Here is a 23,217-nt window from a genome sequence, read left to right on the forward strand (position 1 = left end):
GAGGTGAGATTCAGACCCAGATCTTGTTTGTGTTCTTACACTGTCCTGCTGCTGGTCTTTAATAAATCCCCACTGTGGGCCTAGCCAGGTGCTTAGCCATCCTGGGGCTGGAGAGGTAGAAGGAGGGGAAGAACGGACCAAGGCCCTGCCCTGCAGGAGCTCAGAGTCTGGCAGGGAAAACAAGGCACCCGATAAATGGGAGAATGGGACGATGTGTGATTGAGAAATGGACTGCGATCTGGGTTCCCTTTCAAAGATCGTGGAGGTAGTGAGGTAGATAGAACACTGGACCTGGAGTCAGGAAGACCTGAGTTCAGATCTGGCCTCAGGCACTTAATAGCTGTGTGACCTCGGGCAAGTCACTTCACTCTGTTTGCCTCAGTTTCCTCATCTGTAACATGAGAATAAATAATAACACTGACCTTCCCGGGGTTGTTGGGAGGATAGGAGGAGATGATATTTATAAAGGTCTTCGCAAACCTTAAAGCATTACATATAAATGTCATTTAGCTCTCATAAGAGTGACGATGATTTGCTTGGCATGAGTCCTTCCCCACTGACCCAGATTGTGACCCCTGGTCATCAGGAGCTGTGGGCACCAGAAGTCACCAGCAGGTGGCCGTCCTTCTGGTGATGGGCCCCATCAGTGCCCTCAGCTGGAGCCTCAGATGACAGGCACAGGGTCTGCCTCCAGGCTTGTCCTTGAAGCCTTTCCAGCTTGTAGGCCTGGCTTGAGCTTAGCTTCCGAGAATGCAGAGTCAGCTCTCCACAGGGATGAGACATAGGAGGAGCAAGCTGTAGAGCAGGGGACGTAGGTGCCAGAAGATGAGGGGGCTGGGACTCAGTGTCTCGACATAAGATCACAGGTCGGAGGCTTAGAGCTAGGAAGGGCCTTGTAGACCAGAGATCCAGCCATTCAGTTTTATACACGTAGTCAGAATTTTAACCTACGCCCCCTCACACCAAATCCGAGTTTTCTACTGTGTCACACTGCCTCCTATCGTGTTCCCCTTTAAAAATCTCCCATCTTTCAACCTTCTCCATTTTTGTGGAGGGTACCCATGACCCTCTCTGTCTCCCAGGTGACTGGCAACCAGCTGGTGCAGTGGATAGAATGCTAGACCTGGACCCAGGAGGACCTGAGTTCAAATCCAGCCTCAGAAACTTCCTAGCTTTGTGACTCTGGGCAAGTCGCTTAACCTCTGCTTGCCCCAGTTTCCTTAATTGCCAAACGGGGACAATGATAGCCCCTAGCCCACCCCCCACCCCCAGGGTTGTTGTGAGGATCCTTTGAAATATTTGTAAAGCACTTACACAGTGCCTGGCACATAGTAGATACTTAATAAATGTTTGTTTCTTTCGAGGTTTGTAACCTTCATGTCATGCTTGGTCTTTCCTTGTCCTTCAGGCCAGTTGCTCCTGACTCTCCAGATCTTTCCCTCTCTCAGTGCTCACTTGCCCATTACACTCCTTCAGACCCCTACCCACTCCCTCTTTTTTGGGGGGGGAGGGGACTAGGCAGTGGGGTTAAGGGATTTGCCCAGGGTCACACAGCTAGTAAATGTCGAGTGTCTGAGGCCAGATTTGAACTCGGGTCCTCCTGACTTCAGGGCTGGTGCTCTATCCACTGTGCCACCTAGTTGCCCCCACCCCCACACTCCCTCTTAATGGGCCTCCCTGCCTCCAGTTTTCCCCCTCCCCAGCCCATCCTCCACACAGCTGCCCAAATAATATTCCTAAGACTTGGGGCTGACCACGTCACTCTTTGTTTAAAAATACTCAGTGGTTTCCTACTGCGTCTCAGAGAAAGCCTAAACTTCTCAGCTGCACAGTCAAGGCCCCTCACCGTCGGCTTGTAACCTGCTTTGCTTGCATTGCTCTCCTTCCCATTCCCAACCTTCCAGCCAGACTTGATCAGCCACCTTCCCAGTCTCTGCATTCACATGTGAGCTTAATTCCTTTCAGATTCCTTCAAGGCCCAGCTGTGGTGCTGCCTCTTCCAGGAAGCCCACCCAGAGTCTCTCCTCTTGGCCTGATTTTTTCTTTTGCCCCCATTCAAATGAGACAATGTTTGTAAAGCACTGAGTGCAGTGTCTGGCACATAGTAGGTGCTTCATAAATGCTTGTCCCTCCCCTCCACTCCAAGTCCCCACCTCATATTATGCTCCTGTGTGTACATGGTCTCACTCCAGTAGAATGTAAGCTCCTTGAGGACAGAGGCTTTTACAAATTTTGTATCCCTGCTGTGTGGCGCAGTTGCATGTAACATGCTTATTGTTTTATTGATTAGAATTGAATTCAATTCGGAGTTCTCTCCCAACTCTGACCCTCTGTGTTCCATACTCTAGCTTCCTATACACTGTAGAAGAGGAAGAGTCCTCCTCTGTGTCCTCAGGGAGATCCTGGTCTGGTGGGAGAGACAAGATTCATGCATGTGAAAAACTTGAGACCAGAGTGAGCTGGGGTGGTCAGGATAGGCTTCCTTTAGGAGGTGGCCAAGTAGTAAGGGAGAGGAGAAGGTATGGCCAGTCAAAACCAGTCAATCCCTAAGCATTTATTCGATGCTAATTATGTGTTGGGCTCTGTGCTAAGTGTGGGGATACAAAGAAAGGCAAAACCATGGTCCCCTGCCCTCAAGGAGCTCACTCTCTAACAGGAAAGGCATGTAAATAAATAGGTGCTTATAAGATATGTACAGATTAGATGAAGGTTCTCTCTAGGCATTAGCAGCTGGGGAAATGGGGCAAACACAGGGGGCTGAGTAAGCAAAGACACAAAGGTAGGAATGCTCTTTCTGTCTGCCTGGGATGTCTGGGAGAGCAGGCTGGCTGGGGAAGAGGGGCAGGGGGAAGGTGGGTTGGAGCAGACTGTAGAGGCCCTGGGCTGGGGACAACTGACAGGCCCTTGCCATTCAGAGGGGTGACCCTCCTGGCCCTGAGATGTCCAGACTCTTCAGAGTAGCCGTGGGGTTTCTAGTTCTGTGCTTCCCAGGCAAGAGGCAGACCGGCTTCTCCCTCCTGTTATTAAGGGGGGAAACTGAGGCACCCAGGGAAGCCGCGACTGGAGGGGCGCAGATAGAATGCAGTGTGTAGTGGATGCTGTGCCTTGGCCGGTGGGGCTGCTGACCCAATGATAAGAGTTAGATGGGTTGGCCTTGTTTCTCTGGGAGCAGGGCTCAGGCCAACGCTGGGAAGGGGCTGTGGAGTTTGATCGCTAAGAGCTAGCTGGCTGGCTCGGTCTACACCCACAGCCCTCTGGCTTGGCAATTCCAGGGTCTAAGACAGGAACTTTTAAACCCTTTTGTGTTATGGACGCCTTGGGCAGTCTGTTAAAGCCTATAGACCCCTTCTCAGAATATTGCTTTTAAATGTATAAAATAAAATACATAGTATTACAAAGGAAAACAGTTCTTTGGAAATAAAAATGTAATTTGTTTCATCCAAGCTCACAAACCCTTTCCTCTAAATCTATCCACAGATTGCTAGGGGAGCCATGGACCTCAGGTTAAGAAAACACAAGGCTAGGGCATGTACACACATACACAGACACAGACACACACAGACACAGACACACACAGACACAGACACACACACACACACACACACACACACACACACACACACACACACACACGAGAGGTGCTCAGGAAAAACAGGATAAAGCCCAGATGGACCTCCTGGGTTGGGGAGGGTGATGATCTTTGGTGAATTAAATTCCCATGGATGAAACAGACAGGTTTTAGTTTGGGAAATGGAAGGGTGTTCCTAGGAACTATGGGTGTGTGTGCTTCTGTGTGTGTGTGTGTCTGTCTGTCCGTGTGTGTGTGTGTGTGTGTCTCTCTCTCCCTCTCTCTGTCTCTCTGGCAGGTGGGCTTTTATGCTCCTCTAACACTGCTAAGGGCCTTTCCCGCTAATCTCGCTGCCCCTCTGCCCGCCCTCCCGGCCAGTCGGGGCCTCTCACTAAAGTTCTCCCTCCCCCTCCCCTCGGCCAGTGTGTCACGTGCGGCAAAGCCTTTAAGAAGCTTTGGTCCCTCCACGAGCACAACAAGATTGTCCATGGCTACGCAGAGAAGAAGTTTTCCTGCGAGATCTGTGAGAAGAAGTTCTATACCATGGCACACGTGCGGAAGCACATGGTTGGTGAGTCCCAGGTGATGGGGAAGAATTCCATGGGGTGGGGGGAAAGGGTCTGGGAGGGGCCTAGAAGTCAGAGCTCAGGAAAGATCCCTGAAAGAGGCTGGGGTGGGAACCCCAGTTCTGCTCATAACTAACTGGGGTCCCCCAGACAAGGCTCATCCCTCTCTCTGAGCTTCCCTGTTCCCCTCTATAAAATGAAGAGTTTGGACAGATGATCTGTGCAGGTCCTTTGGAAGGAAGACAGCATGGTACAGTGGAAAGAGGGCAGAATTTGGAGGTGGAAGACTTGGATTCAAATTCTGCCTTTGTTTAAGGACCACTTTTGTGACCATAGGCATCATGTATCATCTCTGGACCCTAGGTCTTAATCTGTCTAAATAAGTAGCCTCTGAGATCTTTCTGCCTTCCAATCTTTAATCCACGGAGCTGTTCCTTGCCCTGTCCCCAGAGACATTCCTTTCCTGCCCCCCCTCCCCAGTGGGGGGGTGAGGATTGTTGTGCCGTGACAAGGAATTTTTAGGATGTCAGTAGCAGGTGAGTCTGTCTCCTGCTCCTCCCACTTTGTTAATAGTAACTAATAAAATGAATCATAATGTCTTCAAATTGGAAAGAATTAGAGGCAGTGTGGTGTGGTGGTTAGAGCACTGGCTTTGAAGTTATTCTGGGTTCAGATCCCCACTCTGCTGCCTAACCATGTGACTTTAGGCAAAAGTCACGTCACTTCTCTGGGCCTCAATTTCCTCATTTGTAAAACAAGTTACTTGGTCCAGGTTTACATTATGTGATCTCCTGTGGCCTTAACAATGACATAGACCCGTGGTTCTCAAACTTTTTGTTCCCTTTATACTCTTAAAAACTACTGAGGCTCCAAAGAGCTTTTGTTTATGTGGGCGTTAGCTATCAATATTTACCACATTAGAAATTAAAGCATTTTAGCATTATTATGAAAATAGACCTTGAGGATCCTGTAAAAGGGTCTTGGGGACCCTCGCTTTGAGAACCATTGCATGATACATAAATGCGTGTTTCTTAGAGAATTTTGGAGCTCCACATGCTGATAGCCTAGAGAAGAGATGATGACATTTGGGGGGGGCAGAGGTGGGGGGGGCACAGCACGCACACTAAGTGACTATCTTCAGACATCTTCCCGTGGAAGAGGGAGTCTGAGTTTTTCTGTGTGGTCCCTGGAAGCAGCAGCAGAACCAGTGCAGGGGAGAGTTACATTATCACAGGGCAAATAGGCAGCTTTGAGTTAGGTATAAGAACCCCTTACCAGCCAGAGCTGTCTACCATTGATCCTGGCTGTCTCTGGAGGCTGTAGGATTTAGGGCTAGAAGGCATCTTAGGATGCATCTAGTCCACCCAGCTCTGTTTTACAGATGAGGAAATTAAGGCTCAGATCGCCCAGGGTCACCCAGGTTGCCGAGCGACACAGCTGGGATTCAATCCCAGGTGCCCTGACTCGAAGGCCAGGGTTCATTCTACCACACCAGGTGTTTTGAGTAGGGAGCTCCCCGTTACTGAGAGGATGAGGGGTTCAGAGGGCATTCCTCCATTGAGTAGGAGGCAGGTCTCAGGCCCCTCTTAGTTTCCTACCCTGGAAGATTTATCTAACAAAAGGAGATTCTAATAAATCCCTCCTGTTCCCTTCTAGTTCTCAATCTATTACCCTAGGGTCCTATGATATATTACTTTTATATTTCCTCAGGACTTTCCCACCTTAACTCATTTGATTCCCACAAGAGCTGGTGGGGATCAAGGATGACCCTGGGGGTGGTCAAGGATGGTCTGATGTCTTAACAACGGAGGCAGAGAACAGATGGGTTGATGATAGACTATTGGCGCTTGCAGGAACCTTAGAGATCATTTGGTTCAGTCCCCGACATTTATAGTTGGGGAAACTGAGGCCCAGAGAAGGAAAATAACTCATCTAAGATCACACATTGAGTTAGAGGTTTAGGGACAGCTTGGAGAAAGGGAGGTTAAAGGTTCAATGGTCTCATGACCAGGAGGTCAGCTGGGCCAATCTCCTCCCATGGGACCTTGAAAATCTCACTGGGTAATCTGGTTCCAATGGCTCTTCTTCCCAATCCCTCCCTTCCGTGGCCCCTCTTCCCTCTCCTCAACTCTCCCAGGGAAGGAATTATCAGGGACCTTTAGGGTGACAGAACTGCTACTCACTCTGAGCCCTCCTTTCTAGGCGCTAACAATGGGTGAAGTTCTTCTCTTAGCTTTTTGGTGAGCTTCGTAGGGGTCTTGAAGACCAGGGAGCCAAGAAGGCTCTCAGGAGGGGTCTGCTGTACTGTCCACCAAGATTCAAACCAGCCCTGTGTCTCCTTCCTCTCTCCTTGGCCTGTGGCTCTGAGGAGGTTCCAGAGCTAGGAACGCTTTGGGGCAGTGAATTACACTTGGGATAGTAACAGTAACAGGCTCTCTTTTTGTAGCGCTTCAAGATTTATTAAGTTCTTTCCCCATGAGATGGGTTGTGCAAGGATTATTTTATTGATGAGGAAACAGAGGCTCAGAGAAAGGAAGCCAACTTGTCCATAAATGCAGATGATCTTGGCCTGCCCAATCCCTAGCCTTACCCCTAGCCCCAAAGCAGGTAGGAGAGCAGATATTCTAACAGCTGTCACCCCCTGTCCCCACCTCTCAGCTCACACCAAGGACATGCCCTTCACCTGTGAGACCTGTGGCAAGTCTTTCAAGAGGAGCATGTCACTCAAAGTCCATTCCCTGCAGCACTCTGGGGAGAAGCCTTTTAAATGTGAGGTAAGCGCCTTTCTAGGGCCCAAGGGACCCCACCTACAAGTTAAGGGATGATCTCTCCTCCTTGGCCAGAATGTGGTAGGGGACTCAGTCACCACTTCTTTTTTTGTTTTTTTTCCCTTGGACTTAATAACATTTTATTTTATTTTTTTCCAATTACATGTAAAGATAATTTTCAACATTTATTTTAGTATGATTTTGAGTTCCAAATTTTTTCCTTCCCGTCTTTCCCTCCTTCCTCTCCCCTCCCCAAGACAGCAAGCAATCTGATATTATAGGTTATACATGTACAGTCATATGTCCACATTAGTCACGTTGTGAAAGAAGAATCAGAACAAAAGGGAAAAACCACAAGAAAGAAAAAGCAAAAAAAAGTGAAAATAGTATGCTTCAATCTGCATTCAAACTCCATAATTATTTCTCTGGATGTAAATAGCAGTTTCCATCACAAATCTTTTGGAATTGTCTCGGATCATTGTGTTTCTGAGAAGAGCTAGTGTATCATAGTTGATCATCACACAATGTTGCTGATACTGTATACAATGTTTTCCTGGTTTTTTTCATTTCACTTTGCATCAGTTTGTACAAATCTTTCCAAGTTTTTCTGAAATCTGCCTGTTCCTTATTTCTTATAGCACAATAGTATTCCATTACATTCATGTACCACAGCTTGTTCAGCCATTTCCCAATTAATGGGCATTGCCTCAATTTCCAATTCTTTGCTATCACAAAAAGAACTGCTGTAAATATTTTTTACATGTGGGTAAACTCCACCAACAATGCATTAGTGTTCCACTTTTCCCACAACTTCTCCAACATTTATCATTTTCCTTTTCTGTCATATTAGCCAATCTGATAGGTGTGAAGTGGTACCTCAGAATTGTTTTAATATGCATTTCTCTAATAAGTAGTGATTTAGATCATTTTTTATGTGACTATAGGTAGCCCTATAGACTAGAGGAGCTTTAATTTCTTTATCTGAAAACTGCCTGTTCATATCCTTTGACCAGTTATCAATTAGGGAATGAATTGTATTCTTATCAATTTGACTCAGTTCTCTATATATTTGAGAAATGAGGCCTTTATCAGAAACACTGTCCGCCACCAGTTCTTATGCCTGCCCTGTTCCCAGCCCCAAGTCCTTCTTTTCTGTCTGACCATGTCACTGAGAAGTCACCAGAGCTCATTCCCCTTTGGAAAATCAAGGGAACCTCTTCTACCCTGGGGAGGAGGAAGAAGGAGTCCTGGAACTATACCTGTGGGCCTGCAGCAGGTAAAAAGTGTTTATGTAAGGCCTTCCCCTCCTCACCTTATGTGACCCATCAGCATCCTTAGCATTGTGTCACCTCCACCATGAACCTTTCTGGGAAGTTTGGTAAGGTCCATCTGCTTCTTCCCTCTTTGTTTTCTTAATAATCCTTAAATATTATTTCATTTTCTCATTCAGAGCACCTCAGGAACTGTGATGTTAGCATTCAAACGTGATGTTTCTACTGTCATCATTAGGAAAAGTAGTTTGTTATAAAAATCTTAGATCTTTTTCTTTTTTATTTATTTGTCTTTCTTCCATCTTTATCCTTAAACACTCTAGAAATAAGCTGGTTTAATTAGGTCTTGTGCCAGACTTTCTGTTGACATGTTTTTCTTTCTGTTGTTTCTGATTTTATGAAGCAATATTGCTTTTAAGCTTCTACTATCCTTCTCCTTATGAATTAGTTTATGTTCTGGACTGTTTTCAGACTTGAAATCCTAAAACAGGGAAGGGACCTTAGAGGTAATCTGGTCCAATATTGTCATTTATATAAGAGAAAAGGCTTAGGGCACGTGAATAGAGGACTTAAACCTGTCTCCTGATTTCCAAGTCTAGTGTCCTTACCATCATGCTGCGGGAAGTGGTATGTTGGACAAAGTGCTGGGCCTGGGCTGAAGAAGACCTGAATTCAAATACTACTTCAAATGCTGACCAGTTGTAGTTGTGTAATCTCGGGCACAGTGCCTTTGGCATGCAGTAGGCACTTAATAAATGCTTTTTTCCTTTCATAGGACAGAGGAGAGATCAGTGTGGGCAGGAGTAATGAGAGAAGGCTTCCTGGAGGGAGGGGGTATAGCTGGAGCCAGGCTTGGAGATGGGTACCATTCGCAGAAGCAGAGAAGAGGAGGGGGCTCAGTGTTTCATGGGAATCTACCAACCAGAAGAGGCCAGAGATATACACACGTACATATGTATATGTATATGTATAGGTATAGGTATAGGTATGGGTACAGGTATAGGTGTATGTATGTGTGACACGTATACGCACACACAGAGCCTGGTCTCCCCATTTCTCTCCGTAGCCTCTTACCTCTTAGGTTCTTCAGCCCAGAATACATTTATCTCTAAGAATATTGTATGTTAACCGTTCAGATCCATATCAAGGTTCCATTCGGTCTCCAGAGAGGGGAAAACAAATAGCCGGTTTATAAACCGCATCCCCACTGAGCCTTTTCTTAAAGTTATTTGTTGGTTTGCCTAGATAAGGACGCCTGCCTGGATTTGTGGTCATTGGTCAGTGAAAGCGAAAGGTCTATGATAAAAGTGGAACCTGTAATCAAACCAGCAAAAGCTTTGGAAAGATTTTGATGGACTAGAGCCGGTAGACTCTATCTAGAAGGTGAAATTTAAGAGGATTGAGTATAGAACTTGGGGACTAAAACTAACAAACACAAGGAATAGAGGATGGAGTTGTTATGGCTAAATAACCATTCTTTTATCTCTCTAGTTTGGGGAGGCAGTTGGGCTTAAGTGACTTGCCCAGGGTCATATAGCTACTAAGTATCTGAATCCAGATTTGAACTCAGGTCCTCTTGACTCCAGGGTCAGTTGCTCTAAATAACCATTCTTGTGAAAAAGAGCAGGGGGTTTTAGTGGACTACCAGTGCAGGATGAATCAGTCCTGTAACATGGCAGCCAAATAAAGTTAACATAGTGAATAGAGGCTGAGCCTCTAGAAGGAGGTGATGCAGAGGAAAGAACACTGGCTTTGGAATCAGGACCTGGCTCCTATCTTGCCTCTCTGGTGCTTACTTTAATCTTTGTGACCTTGGACAAGTCACTTCCCCTCCCCGGGCCTCAGTTGCCTCGTGTGTAAAATAAAGGGGTTAGACTAGAAGGCCTCAGAGGACCCTTCCCAGATCTAAGTCCGCGGTACTTCTGCTGACCTTGACCGTGTTCAGAGCACCTTAGGCTGACAAACTAGAATGAGTCTGGAGGGCAGTGAGGATGGGGAGGACGCTGGAGACCATGACTGAAGCAGGACTGTCTTGGTGCCAGCTCAAACCAGCTTGAGAGCCAGTTGTTAAATTTTCAGTGGGAATGTTTACACTTTGGGAATGGGCAGACTAATGGGGCTTGATTCAATATGCTGTTGATTGTTTAGACTTTATAAAGTAATGGGGAAAATGTTAATAATACAGATTAAACTTAATAGTATGTCATGCCTCCATTTTCCTCCTGGAGAGCTGGTTGTTAAACATTTACTAACACACTAACGAGTTGAAGAAACCCAAATGTAAACTCCTGTTTATTTTTGATATTGTATTTTCACTGCCTACCAGGGTGCCTGACAGAAAAATAGGTATTTAATAAATGTTTATTGAATTGAACCGAAGCCTGGAGAATAGAAACAGTTGGTGAGGAATCAGGGAGGAGAGATAATAATAATTTAATGATAGCTGACATTTATATAGCACTTACTGTGTGCCAAGAACTTCACAATTATCTCATTTGATCCTCATAACAATCTTGGAAGTTAGGTGCGATTATTTCCCCCATTTTACGGATGAGGAGAGTGAGGCAAACAGAAGTTAAGTGACTTGCTCAGGGTCACTTGGCTAATGAGCGTCTGAGGCTGGATTTGATTTCCTGTCTTCCTGACTTCCGGCCTGGTGCTGTATTTACTGTGCCATGTAGCTACTAACATGATAGATGTTTACAGATATTGCAGGGCAGGAGAATTAGATTTGTCCTGCTTGGCCTCAGCGGGCAGATCTGAGAATAACGGGCAGAGTTTTCAGGGAGGCAGATTTCGGCACAATATTAGGACAGACTGCCCCCAAAGTGGAATGAGCTGCCTGGAGAGGAAAGGTTCATTGTCCTTCATTAGGAGTCTTTGAGCTGGATGAGCACTGGTCCAAGATGTAGGGGGCGGTTACTGCTCAGGCACAGGTTAACCTTGATGTCATCAGAAGTCCTTTCTTTCTTGGAGATCAAATAGAGACTCCTCACGTTGGCTTTTAAAGCCCTTCCATGATCTGGCTCCAGGCCCACGACCACCCTCCCCTTTTAATACTCTGTTTCCCAGTCAGAATGGCCTGTATGTTCCATCTCTGGTCTCTGGCTGGCTGTCCTTCAGCTCTGCAATGTACTGAGTCTCCTGTGGTTTTTAGTTTACTTAGCTCTCTTCAAGGCTTAGCTCACGGGTCACCTCCTACAGAAAGCCTTCCCTGTTACATATTGCTTCTCCCCAGTTCGTGTTCTCTGTGCTCAAGTTATCTTGCATTTACTTATCTGTCGATTCCTTGTACCATCGGGAATGTGTATTTCTTGGAGGCCAGACTATTGCCCTTTGTATCCTTAGGGCCTTCCACATACTTAGCATTTAATTGAATTCAACAATTGAGTCTTAAATTGAATTTCTAGACTCCCAGAGGGAGTGTGCTAGATCCCTTCCCTCCTCTTCTCCCTCTGCCCTGCCCTCCACCCCCAGCCTCTCTCTTTAATGACAGCCTAGCCCAGAACCATCTGCAAACATGCCTGGACTTCTAAAAGCTTGGGGGCTGAAGATGGTGCACCAGAGCCCTCACACCCATTTCTCTTGTCCTCCCCTTCCCTGACAGAACTGCAATGAGCGCTTCCAGTACAAGTACCAGCTTCGCTCCCACATGAGCATTCACATTGGTCACAAGCAGTTCATGTGCCAGTGGTGCGGCAAGGACTTCAACATGAAGCAGTACTTCGATGAACACATGAAAACACACACAGGTAAGAGCCCTCGAAGACCCCTGCTGCCCTCCTTCTCTCTTCTCCCCCTTCCTGTGTGTGTGTGTGTGTGTGTGTGTGTCTGTCTGTCTCTCTCTCTCTCTCTCTCTCCTCTCCCCCCCTTCTGTCTCTCTGCCTTCCCTCTCTCTCCCCTTCCTGCTGTCCCTTTCCCTCTCTCTCCCTCCTTCTCTCTCTCTCCTCTCTCTCCTCTTCTCTGTATCTCTTTCCTTCTCTCTCTCTCTCCCTCTCCCCCTTCCTCTGTCTCTCTTCTCTCTCTCTCTCCCTCTTTCTTTCTGTCTCTCTTCTCTCTCTCTCTCCCTCTTTCTTTCTGTCTCTCCATCCTTCTCTCTGTCTCTCTCTCCCCTTCTCTGTCTCTCTTTCCTTCTCTCCCTGTCTCTCTCCCTCTCCCTCTTTTTCTGTCTCTCTCCCTCTCTCCTTTGTCTGTCTCTCTTTCTCTCCCCCCTTCTCTCTCTCCCTTTCCCTTTCCCTCTTTGTCCCTTTCCCCCTCTCTCCCCGTTTTTCTTTCCCTTGCCACTCTAAGCAAAGATCACTGAACATGGAATCTGAAGACCTGAGTTTGAGTTTTGACTCTTCCAGTGACTTACTACTGTGTGACCCAGAGCAAGCTGCATCCTCTTTCTAAGCCTCAGTTATCTTATCTGTAACATGAAAGTTTTGGGCCCATTGATCTGTAGGGTCCCTTCCAGCTCTGATATCTTGTGATTCCAGGGTCCCTGGAGGTGGGGATCCTTTCAGAGAGTGGGAGGAGAGAGGAGAACTATTCAGCACAGTATGGAAGAAAGCATGAATTTTGAATCTGAGGACCTGGGTTTGAATCCAGGACACCCTATCAGCCTTAGTCCTAGTGAGGCTCAGAACTCCTGAGCTTAAGCAAGCAATTCACCAATATGAGGGATTACAGGCATTCACTCTCACTCTCAGCAATATTAAATATTTGCTGAAAGGGGAAATTAATGAGCTGAGGTCTTAATTTGAAAGAATAGGCTTTATAACCTCCTTTGGTAACTTGAAATATTCTTCTGATTGCCACATTGGAATTAAGTCAGCTGGAATATTTTAATAGACTCATAAGTAAGTAGGTGAAATGCGTGAAATTACATTCAGATCTAACCAAAGCTGAGCCAGGTGTTCCTTGTCTTAGCAAAAGAGACCTACTCCTTCACGAGAACAGATAATATAATACAATAAAAGACCACTGGCTTTGGAGCAGAAGGATTTGAATTTGTCACTTACTCTATATATAACCTTGGGTAAGACCTCTCTGGCCTCAGTTTCCTCATCTGTTAAATGGAAGGTTTGTAGTAGATGGCCTTTGAGATCCCTACCTACTCTTAAGTCTATAATCAACAACGGCTCCCTTTTCTGTATCTGTAAACAAAGAGCTTTTCTCAAAAAAGTCCCATTAGGTAGAGAATGTAAGGAAGGACCACCCCCACTTTACAGAGGAGGAAGTGACTCGCCCAAAGTCACACAGCTAGCAGGTGTCAGAGCCTGGCTCAGAACTCTGGCCTTCCAGTTCTAAGTGTTTCTATAAGACAAAGTACCACAAAGGCTCGTTGAGGCTAGCAGGGCAAGTGGTCTGCCCAGTCACTCAGTGGGTTCGTGGCAGAGACTTGAACTCAGACCTTCTGACTCTAGTTTATGGCTTTTTCCATCTAAACCACCCTGCTGGTCCTTGACCCATGTCATATGGGTCAGAGTGAGGAGAAGGATTCCGAGCTTTTACTGAGTCCTTGGCTCTCTGTTGGGTGTTCATGAGGAATGGAGGGAGAGATCTGGTGTGTGGGAATTTGATGAGGGGATAGAGGGAAGGAAAGCCCTCTGCTGGGAGTGAAAGACTGGGTTGGGCTTTGAGCATCTGGTGGTGAGTGACCACGGCTGGAGGCCGGGGAGTGCGTCAGCAGCCAGGGCCCTGGATGACCAGTCCTCCCCCCCTTCCCCTGTCCACAGGCGAGAAGCCGTATATCTGTGAGATCTGTGGCAAGAGCTTCACGAGCCGGCCCAACATGAAGAGGCACCGGCGGACACACACAGGCGAGAAGCCCTACCCCTGCGACGTGTGTGGCCAGCGCTTCCGCTTCTCCAACATGCTAAAAGCCCACAAGGAGAAGTGCTTCCGCGTCAGTCACCCAATGACCTCGGACACTCCTGATGGTGGTGACCACCCCCCGGGTCTGACCCTGGCCCTGACTCCAGTGCCCCCAGGAGCCGCCCCTTCCACCCCTACCCAGCCTGGCCTTCCTCCCCCGCAGCCCCCACCGCCGCCACCGCCCCCCTCACACTCCCTCCCTCTGCTCCCCCCGCTCTCCCAGACCCTGCCACCCCCCACCTCACTTACCTCCCCCACCCCCTCTGTTCTCTACGGGGAAGGTCAATGCCAGCCACAACTAGGACCCCTCTCTCTTCTCACCCTGGCCCTGCTGCTCTACCCCAGAGCCCTCTCATTGCCTCTCGTCTATGCCAAGTTTGTCCCAGCTGCACCTCTGAAAGGACGCCATGGATTGACTCTGGAAAATGGAGCCCATGTGTGTGTTCCTCTCTTTTCTCCCCTCTCTTCTTCCTCAGTAGAGTGGAAGGAGGGATTGATGTGATTTCCAAGGATTCTCACTCTGCCACTAACCCATGTGACTTTGGGCAGGCTGCTGGTCTTCTCTGAACCTCAGTTTCCTCATCTGTACTAGGAGGAAGTTGGACTAGATGTTAGATAAGATCCCTTCCGGTTCTGAAGTCCTGTGCTCTCCCCTGCCCCTCCCACCTCCTTCCTGTTCCATGGCCACTCAGTTCCATTTTGCATATGGTCTCATCATGGTTGTGTTGGGGATGAATGGGGTATAGGCTGAGGCCCTAAATGGGGGCCAGGAGGTGGTGCCACTAAGTTTTGGGGGGGTTCCCCATTGCTTTGGTGAGAGGGAAAGGAACAGGGCTTGGGAGGGTAGAATGGTATAGTGGAAAGAGGCCTGGATTAAGAGTCAAGGAGCTAGATTCATATCTAGACTATGAGTCTTACTTGCCTTGGGCGAATCACTCCTTCTCTGGGTCTCAGTTTAGTCATTTGTAAAATGAGAGAGTAGAGTTGTAAGGGGTTAGGCAGAGACCGTTAGTGTGTGGTGGTGGTCAGCTGATGCCAGTTTTCTAAGCTAGGCTCTGAGGACCCTGGGGGAAGCAGGTTAGGATTTAGGCAAGATCGGGGTGGGTCATTTGCCACCCCAAGATGAGCGGCCCAAGTGGAAGGCCGTGGGCACTCTGAGAGTCCCCATGTGTCCCTGTGGGTGAGGGGGCCAATGCAGAGAGATGAGGCTGGTGAGAGTGGAGATCACTGTCCTAGTGTGTTGTGTGCACATGTGTGTCTCAGAGGTAGGGTATATGTGTCTGTGTCTCTTGTGTGTCTGAGAGTGTGTGCCTGAGAGGGTCTGTGTGTCTGTGCCTGCCCCAGGATGCATTTAGTGTCAGTGTGAGGGTCCGAGGAGAGTGTGTATGGGTGAGGTACAGTCTGTGTGCAGGGTTGTGTGTGTATGCGTATGTACACGTGCAAGTCCATACATCTGTGGGTTTGCCTGTCTTCTGTACCACTATCTTTGAGTGTGTATCTAAGAAGGAAAATGTGTGAATGGGGGACCACCTGTATGTGTTTTGGTGTCTCTATATGTATTGGGGGGGTAAAGACCTCAGGACAAGCACTAGATTCACTTTGATTGGGGGTGGGCTAAGCCCCATCAATTTTGCCAAAATGCCGTTTCTCCCTTTTCTTCCCCACCCTGTCTCCTCCTGCCTTCTGGGCACACAGGTATGGTCAGGGAGGGAGCCCAGGTTACAGGAGACCAAGCCCATGGGGATTTCAGGGCCAGGTAGGGAAACTGAGTAATAGCTGTTTGGTCATACTTTGGGAAAGGAAGTTGGGAATGGTACCCTTCCCTTCACTCCCAGGGGATCAGCCTCAGAACAGCCATTGGCAGAAGGCAGTGGCTTAATTATGTCTTCCGGCTGCTGCCTTCTTCATAGAAGCTCTCTGAGTGGTTTTTAGGCCCCCTCCTTTGGTGGCTGATAAGACGGGACTTGGGACCTGTGTTCCTTTTTTCATAGGGGAGAGTAGGCATGGGGCAGTGGGAGCCAAACTCCTCTAGCCACAGAGTTCCGTGCTAGCCCATGGGCCAGGGAGGGGGATGCTTTTGGCCAGGAGGGGTTAGGAAGATGGGGTGGCATCCCTCAGGACTTTCCGAGGCTTGGGGCATCAAAACCATTCAGGCTCTTGCCTGATCAAGGAGTAGGGGGAAGGGCAGGTGAGGAAAGGTCCTTTCACAAACTGAGGAATCACAACTTGCTGGGGAGGAATTGGTTCTCAAAGTGCCTTACAGTTTAGAAGGAGGAGGAGAAGGAGGAGGATGGCACCCTGGGGCAGGGATGCCAAGTCCTCTGTCCTCTGGGGGGATCCTGAGGTCAGTCAACCAAAGAAGCCCCCTGAGGGGTCACTGGTCATTCTCCCCAAAGGTTGGATGCTGCCAGGGCCCATGGCAAGAGGGAGGGGTTCGGCTGTGGTTCAAGGGAGGGCTTAGCTGCTTCTTGTTTTGGCCTCATGGGCAGCATCCCAGAAACCTGAGCCAAAGCTCTTCTTTCTCTTCCCTCTGTGTGCTCCCTCACCACCACCACCACCCCTGCATTGGAAGAAATGACTTGGACGAAGGATTGGTCAGTGAAAAGTCAGAATTCCTTCAGAAGTAAGAGCAGGGAAATACCGGGCCCTTTATTTCTGGGTCTCTAGGTGCTACAAATACATTTTTTGGGGAAGGAATAGCCAAGAGGCTGGCATGTTGGGGGTCTGCCCCCCATGGATGGCTAAGGTGTTCACAGGGCACCCCCCACCCCACCCCACTCAGTAGGATTTCTCCAGTCCCCTCCAGCTGGCTCTCAGGACTGGTGCCCTAGAGCGAGCTTAGGTGCCTCATGGTCTTTCTGTCGGTGGGCTGCGGGGCAGGACAGTGAAAGCTGCTTGGTCTTGGCTAGGGGGGCTGTTGTGGGTGCTGGCAGGGATCATCGACTTCTCCTAGCCTGCTGCTCTCCCACTCCCTGCCCCATCTGAAAAGGAAATACAGGGTGTGTGTGTTGGAGGGACAACATTTGGGTGAATGTATTCATTAGGGTATGTGTGTGAGCATGTGTGTATGCATATATGTATGGAAAAAACTTGCATATGACAAAGGAGCAACCTGAATCTGGTTCCCCACCCCCCTATCCTCTCCTCTCCCTCCCTGTCCTCATGGGCAGGTGGAGGCTTTGCATCCTGTGGGCTGCCTCAACTTCCCCATCCTTTCCCTCCCTTCCGGGCTGCTGCAGCGGGGCTCGGGCTGGCCCAGGGCCTTCTGTGCAAATTGGGACTGCAGTGTGATCCCAGGCAGCCTGCCTCAGCCTGGTCAGAGGTGTGACCTTAGCCAGTACAGATGAGGTAGGAGGCCCAGCAGTGGGTTGTTGCAGTTAAAGTTGCTCCTAATCCTGTTCCTAAACTGAGGCAGTTGCATAAGCTAATTCTTCCTGATTAAGGTCCTTTATTTTTCATTTTGTAACTTTTTTTTGGGTAATTTTTAAGATTCTTTGCACCTTAATCCCTTCCCTTTGCTCTCCTCCCCCACTGAGGCCAGGCCCTGGGAGACAGGACCTCCTGGTTCCCATGGCTATGTCAAAAATGGAGCAGGAAGATTGAGGACTCGGAAGAAAATGGACCCTCTTCTCCCCACCTCCTGCTGGAGCCCCCTTGGGAATTGGGGCCAGCCTTGTGGAGGGCAGGGCCTGAAAATAGGAACTGAAGTGGCGCTGGGGGCTTGAGCAGCAATATTGCCCAAGCCCAAATAGGCAATGCCCACCTGGGTAAACTTGCCCCACGCTGGGCCCTAATGACAAAGGTGACCCCTCCACCTCTGGGGATATGAGGACCTATGTACTATGTGACTTGAGTGGTCAGAGGGGTTGATCTACATCAAGGAAAAACAAAAGCCAAAGTCAACATCAGTAGGATGGACTGTGGCTGGCACCCAGGGAGGTGGGAGGTGGGGGGAAGGAATGGGACTATAGAGGAGCTAGACACAGAGCACTTAGTAAGGCCAGATTTGAGCTGTTGCAGCTGGTGGCCATGGGCCCATTCAACTCCATGCCATGGGGAGGGCTGGTCATGGGACCCTTAAGTGTGATAAACAATATTATTAATAATAATTAATAAACAAAGCACTTTATTCTGTATAGATGTGGGGAAACCTGGGGGGGAGTTGGAATGTTTTAAGGAGACTCACCCTGGGAAATGTGGTAGCCAGTTTTCTGTTGATTGATGGGGGGAATGTCTTTTTTTTTTTTTAAGAAAAACTGTGTAATCAATATATGATAACTCCCTCTTCCCCAGCTGCATGCATTGTTTGGAGTGGGGTGTTGGGGAAGAAATGGGGAGTGGGGCAAGGGAAGATCTGTTTAGAAGCATTTTGACCTGGGTGGGATGGAAGGGGGAGCAGAAACCACGTCCATCTGCTGTTGTGTGCTCAGAGGTGACATAGAACTCCAATGGCCACATCTGGGCTTTTCTCTACTTGGGCTCTCCCATTAGTAACTTCCCCCTGGGAAATGCGGTCCTTACTCTGAGAAGTAGGGGAAGGGATAGCTTTTGGCTCAGTGATAACTGCCCTCTGCTCTCTCTCTCCCTCCTATCCCCCGCCCCATCCCCAGGAATTTGTCCCATGCTGGAGGGACATGCACATATTGGGGACCCAGTGGAAATATGGAAGAGGAGTGTTCTTCCAAATCATTTCCCTCCTGGGCAATCTTCCTAGATTTTGTGTCAGAAGATCAGATCTGCTGCTAAACTGTGCCATTTGGTGAATCTCTCCTCCTATCCCTTATCTCAAATGAGGGTGAGGGTCTAAGGTCCTTTCTAGCTGAAAATCCATGGTCCTTAACCATCACTGGCCTAGCAACTGCATTTTCTTGGGAAATGGCTTCAAAGCAGGAGCCTTTTCTGGGCTGTAACTGGCCCTTAGCATGCTAGGTCCATGGAGACTTTCCACCCTTCAGCCTCCTTGCTTTGGCCATTCACTCGTGGTCAGACCCTACTCCTGTCTATTAGTGTATGATGCCCAGCCGTGGCATCCTGGTGGTTTCTACCCCAACTGCCTTGAAAAGGCTGCTTTTTATCCCTAGTAGGGGGACAGACTGGAAATAGGGCTGGTCAGTAGTAGCTAGAATGGGGAGGGGGATTCATGCTTTTGCTGCAGCTGGTCCTCTGGGCAATGCCACCTAACCCCTTCCATCCAGGACCTTCCCTGACTCGGAGAACTGCCTTGGTCTTCCCAAACTTAAAGCATTTCTTTTGGAGAGGGTGGGAGTTTGTCTTACCTCTACCTGGTGCAGCTCCATGGTGGGCCATCTCCTAGGGGAGTGAGTTCCCTGACAATCAAGGTCTTCTAACATATTCTGGATGACCACCTATAGAAGGGATTCCTGCTTAGGTTAGATTAGGTTGATTGAATTGGTCCCTTTCAGTTCTGAAGGTCTAAGATTCTATGGTTTTCCTCCATAGTACAAGGGCTAACACTCAATCTGCTATCCAAAACAGAGGCGTGGACAGGTTTTGGGTTTAGGGAGGGAACTGTCTTAAGATGCAGAATTGAAGGCCAAGGGGCCAGGTCTTCTCAGGGTGCCTGGATTGGCAGGGAAGCAGACTACACCATAAGTTTAAAGACCTAGACCAGGCCTTAGCAATTACCTGGGTCCACTCCTTTCATTATAAGGATGGGGAAAGTTGGCTCCAAGGGTAACTGCGATGTCTAATGAGAAGTAGAAGAGCTAGGATTAGAACTCAGATTTTTGATTGTAAACCCAGGAGACCCTCAACTCATTCCCCTACTTACAAATCTTGGCTTACTGGGTTTTCCATCCTTAAGATGAATATATATTCCCCAGAGCTGGAATAAATTTCAAAAAATTCTGATGCCAGGAGACCACTGAGCAGTGGGTCTCATCTATTAAATGAAGGGAATTGGTCTATGTGGGATTTAATGCCGAGGACCTTTCTAACTTTAGATCCTATGCTTGTGTACAAAATCAAACATTAATTAAGCATCTTGGTGTGGCGAATACTGTGCTCAGTGCTGAGGGAGATATGAAGATGAATAAGATAGGGTCCCCACCCTCCAAGAGTTATAGTTGTCTTAAGGCATTGGTGGTAAGGTGAGGACAAGCAAGGGGGAAGTGTCACTGCTGGGATTACGGAGATGCTAGATCTAAGGCCTTCCCACTAGGAGAAGGGGCATTGGCTGAAGGTGGTTTCTCATTCACAGACTGACCAAGGTCAGTCACCATCTAGGTTCCCAGAGATCTCTGAGCTCCCCTTTAAGAGCCTCCAGGCAAGCCCTGGCCAGCCACTGCAGCTTGGGCAGAGTGCCTTGAAAAATGATGTTAAGGATGCCAGTCTGGAGGGGCTGACCTGGCATTCTTTGAATAAGCATATTCATGTGTCAGGAAACTCTGGGCCAGAAGCTTTTCTTCCCTCTTGCACATTTCCCGTTGGACACCGGATGCTATTCCACCATATGGAAGAGTTGCTGTTTCTGGCCCCAGGTCAGGGTTGGGGTGTCTATGGTGCTGAGACAGCCAGCAGATAACTGATCTGGTATTTCCTGTGGCAGGAGCAGTGAGGTGGCTGTGTGCACAGAGCACTGGATTTGGAGTCAGAAAGCCTGGGTTTGGCTCAGCCGCTTACCTTGACCTTGGGAAAGTACCTTCTCTCTGGGACTCAGTTTCCTTATCTAAAAAGATCAGGGGTTTTTAATGTTTTGTGTGTCATGGACCCTGTAGGCAATCTGGTGAAGCCTATGAACTCCTCCTAATAATGTTTTTACGTGTATAAAATAAAATGCATAGGATTACAAAGAAAACCAATTCTACTTAAATATTATCAAAATATTTTAAAATAAAACAAGGTCATGGCCCACTGGTTAAGAACCTCTGGGCTAGATGGTCCCTAAATTCCTTTCTAGTTCTAGGACCTTTGACCTAAGAAGCTTTTTGTTTGACCATAGTGGGGAGTTGTGGGGGAGGGGGTGCCTGTTTTCCCTTCTGCTTCTTCAGGCCCAGCATTGGCTCCTTTCTTACTAGGCTTGTGCACTCACTCTACTGAGTGTGGGAGAGCCAAGTCCCCACAGGAACCCAGGTTCTTCCCCTCTCTTGCTCCCTTCCTAGGCTGGTCTCCATTTGGAAGGGGGGGAAATGTACATTTTTAATATGAGGGTCAGTCTCTAGGCCTTGGTTTTCCTCATCAGTGAAATGAAAGGGGTTTAGAATAGGTGGTCTCTAAGTCTGGGTTCTGTCATCCCTCAATTTTGGTGGGCTATTGGAAGGTCCTTTCCAGCTCTGATAGTCTGTGGTTTGCAAGCCCAACATAAGTCAACAAGGTGATATGGTAGCCCTCCCAAAACTAATATGATCTTAGCATCTACCCTGATAGGGCTACAGCTGTAGTTGCTGGGTTCAGCTTGGTGCCATGTTTTAGGAAGGACATTGACAGAAACACAGGAAGAAGTTGTTTTGACTCTGGACCTTCCAGTTCTATGCATAATCTATAGTTGGTCCCCCATCTTATGTTCTAGTTTCAGATTTCACCTGGGTTTGGAGAAATGTGGGAAAGGATTGAGGCAGTCAGCCGGAGGGTCTGGCAAAAGAGTATAGAACTGATGTTTTAAGCCTCTGGTACTTTTATTCACTTTGTCCTGCCTTCCTAGCTAGAGCAGAGAAGAGCCTGCCAGCCAACGAGAGCCTGAGTGCCCCTGGGACCTAGGGGGTAGGAGTCGCCATACCACTGACCCCCCACAGAATTGGAATTTTAGCATTGGAAGACACCTCAGTCATTAGAAGTCATCTCATCCCATCTATTCCCAAGAAGGAATTCCCACTACCAACATCTGTAGTATCTCATCAAAAATAATGTTGCAATATTTTATATGTTTATAGAGCACCTTAAGGTTTACGCCATGCTTTCCTCACAACATACCATAGGGGGGAGCTTGCATAATAACACAAGAATTATTACTCCCATTTTACTGAGACCCAGAGCTGAAATGACTTGCCTCAGGTCCCTAAGTGTAACAACTGGGATGGTTCTGTATGATTCAGTATTCACTATCTTCTTTCTCTCACTACTTCCCTAGAAGGACGGTGGAGAGACTTTCCACACTCCAAGTCAAGGTTGGAGCCTTGAAAATGAACTTTCTCTTCCTCTTCCTCCCTTTGGTCACTTATGTTTCCAAATCTACACATTAAGGGACTGGTTGGAGATGATGAGTCCCTACTCCTTTATCCATCCCAGTCATGGCCAGAGGGTGTATCTGGAACCCAGGCTAGAGCCTTTCACTCTCTGCACCCATCAATTCAAGTGGATAGACAAAACTGTGTGTGAAAAAGACCTGGGGTAGGAGGTTTAGTGGACTGCAAGCCCAGTGTCCTGTCATTAACAAGAACAACATATCTGGTTATCTAAGGAACCATTAAGAAAGGCTCTGCTCAGAATGTGAGGAAAGTGCTGTTGTCCTCTACCCTGCTCAGAACACATCTGAAATTTGGTGTTCAGCTCTGAGCACCCAGTTTTAGGGAGGACGTTGAAAACTGGAATACCGCCAGAGGAGTGTAACCAGGAAGTGGAGGAGATTGGAAGTCATGCCATGTGAGGAGCAAATGAAAGGAACTGGGGAGGGTCTAGGGAGGACAGGATAGCTGATTTCAAGTATCCTAAGGTTTATCATGCGAATGTGTGGCTACAAAGGGCAGATCTGGATCAGTAATGGGTGGGAGTTGTCAAGAGACAGATTTCTGGAAGCAAAGAGCTCCCAATGTCACAAAAAGTAGAATGGGACGCCTGGGAGGGTAGTGGATTCTTCATTGCTGGAAGGTTCTAAGCAGAGGCTAGATAAGTTCTGGTTGAGAAGACAGAGAGGAGAGATCCTGTCATTCTGATTCTAGGTCTCTGTGCCTCTGCCCTTTCCCTACCCTCCCTCGTCCATCTCTTCTGCTGTCCCATGAGCACATTGATATACCTGTTGTAACCATGGCAGTGTAGTCCAATGAAGCATGGAAAATATCTGGATGGAGCAAGTAGGGTTGGATTTCCAGGTGCTAGCCCCCTCCCACAGACCAGAGCCTTGGACCTGTGTTGCCCAGTACAGACTGTGCAGAGCCCCTGGCAGAGAGACCGCAGATGTGTGATTGAGGCAGAGGAAAGAAGAGGAATAAATTCTTTTGTATGAAATCCTG

General features: G+C 48.1%; 1 protein-coding gene across 1 annotated transcript in view; it reads left to right on the plus strand.

Moving 5' to 3' along the window:
* ZBTB47 (zinc finger and BTB domain containing 47) overlaps window positions 1–23,217 on the plus strand; it is a 52,574-nt gene extending 29,357 nt beyond the window's left edge. Inside the window, exons 3-6 of the mRNA XM_020999179.2 lie at window positions 3,992–4,139; window positions 6,793–6,908; window positions 11,781–11,925; window positions 13,894–23,217. Of these exons, the coding sequence (XP_020854838.1) occupies window positions 3,992–4,139; window positions 6,793–6,908; window positions 11,781–11,925; window positions 13,894–14,534 (1,050 nt within the window). The 3' untranslated portion in view covers window positions 14,535–23,217. The remainder of the gene's footprint in view (window positions 1–3,991; window positions 4,140–6,792; window positions 6,909–11,780; window positions 11,926–13,893) is intronic.

Source organism: Phascolarctos cinereus, unplaced genomic scaffold (assembly GCF_003287225.1).
Source record: "Phascolarctos cinereus isolate Bilbo 61053 unplaced genomic scaffold, phaCin_HiC Scaffold_4;HRSCAF=312, whole genome shotgun sequence".
Classification (NCBI taxonomy): domain Eukaryota; kingdom Metazoa; phylum Chordata; class Mammalia; order Diprotodontia; family Phascolarctidae; genus Phascolarctos; species Phascolarctos cinereus.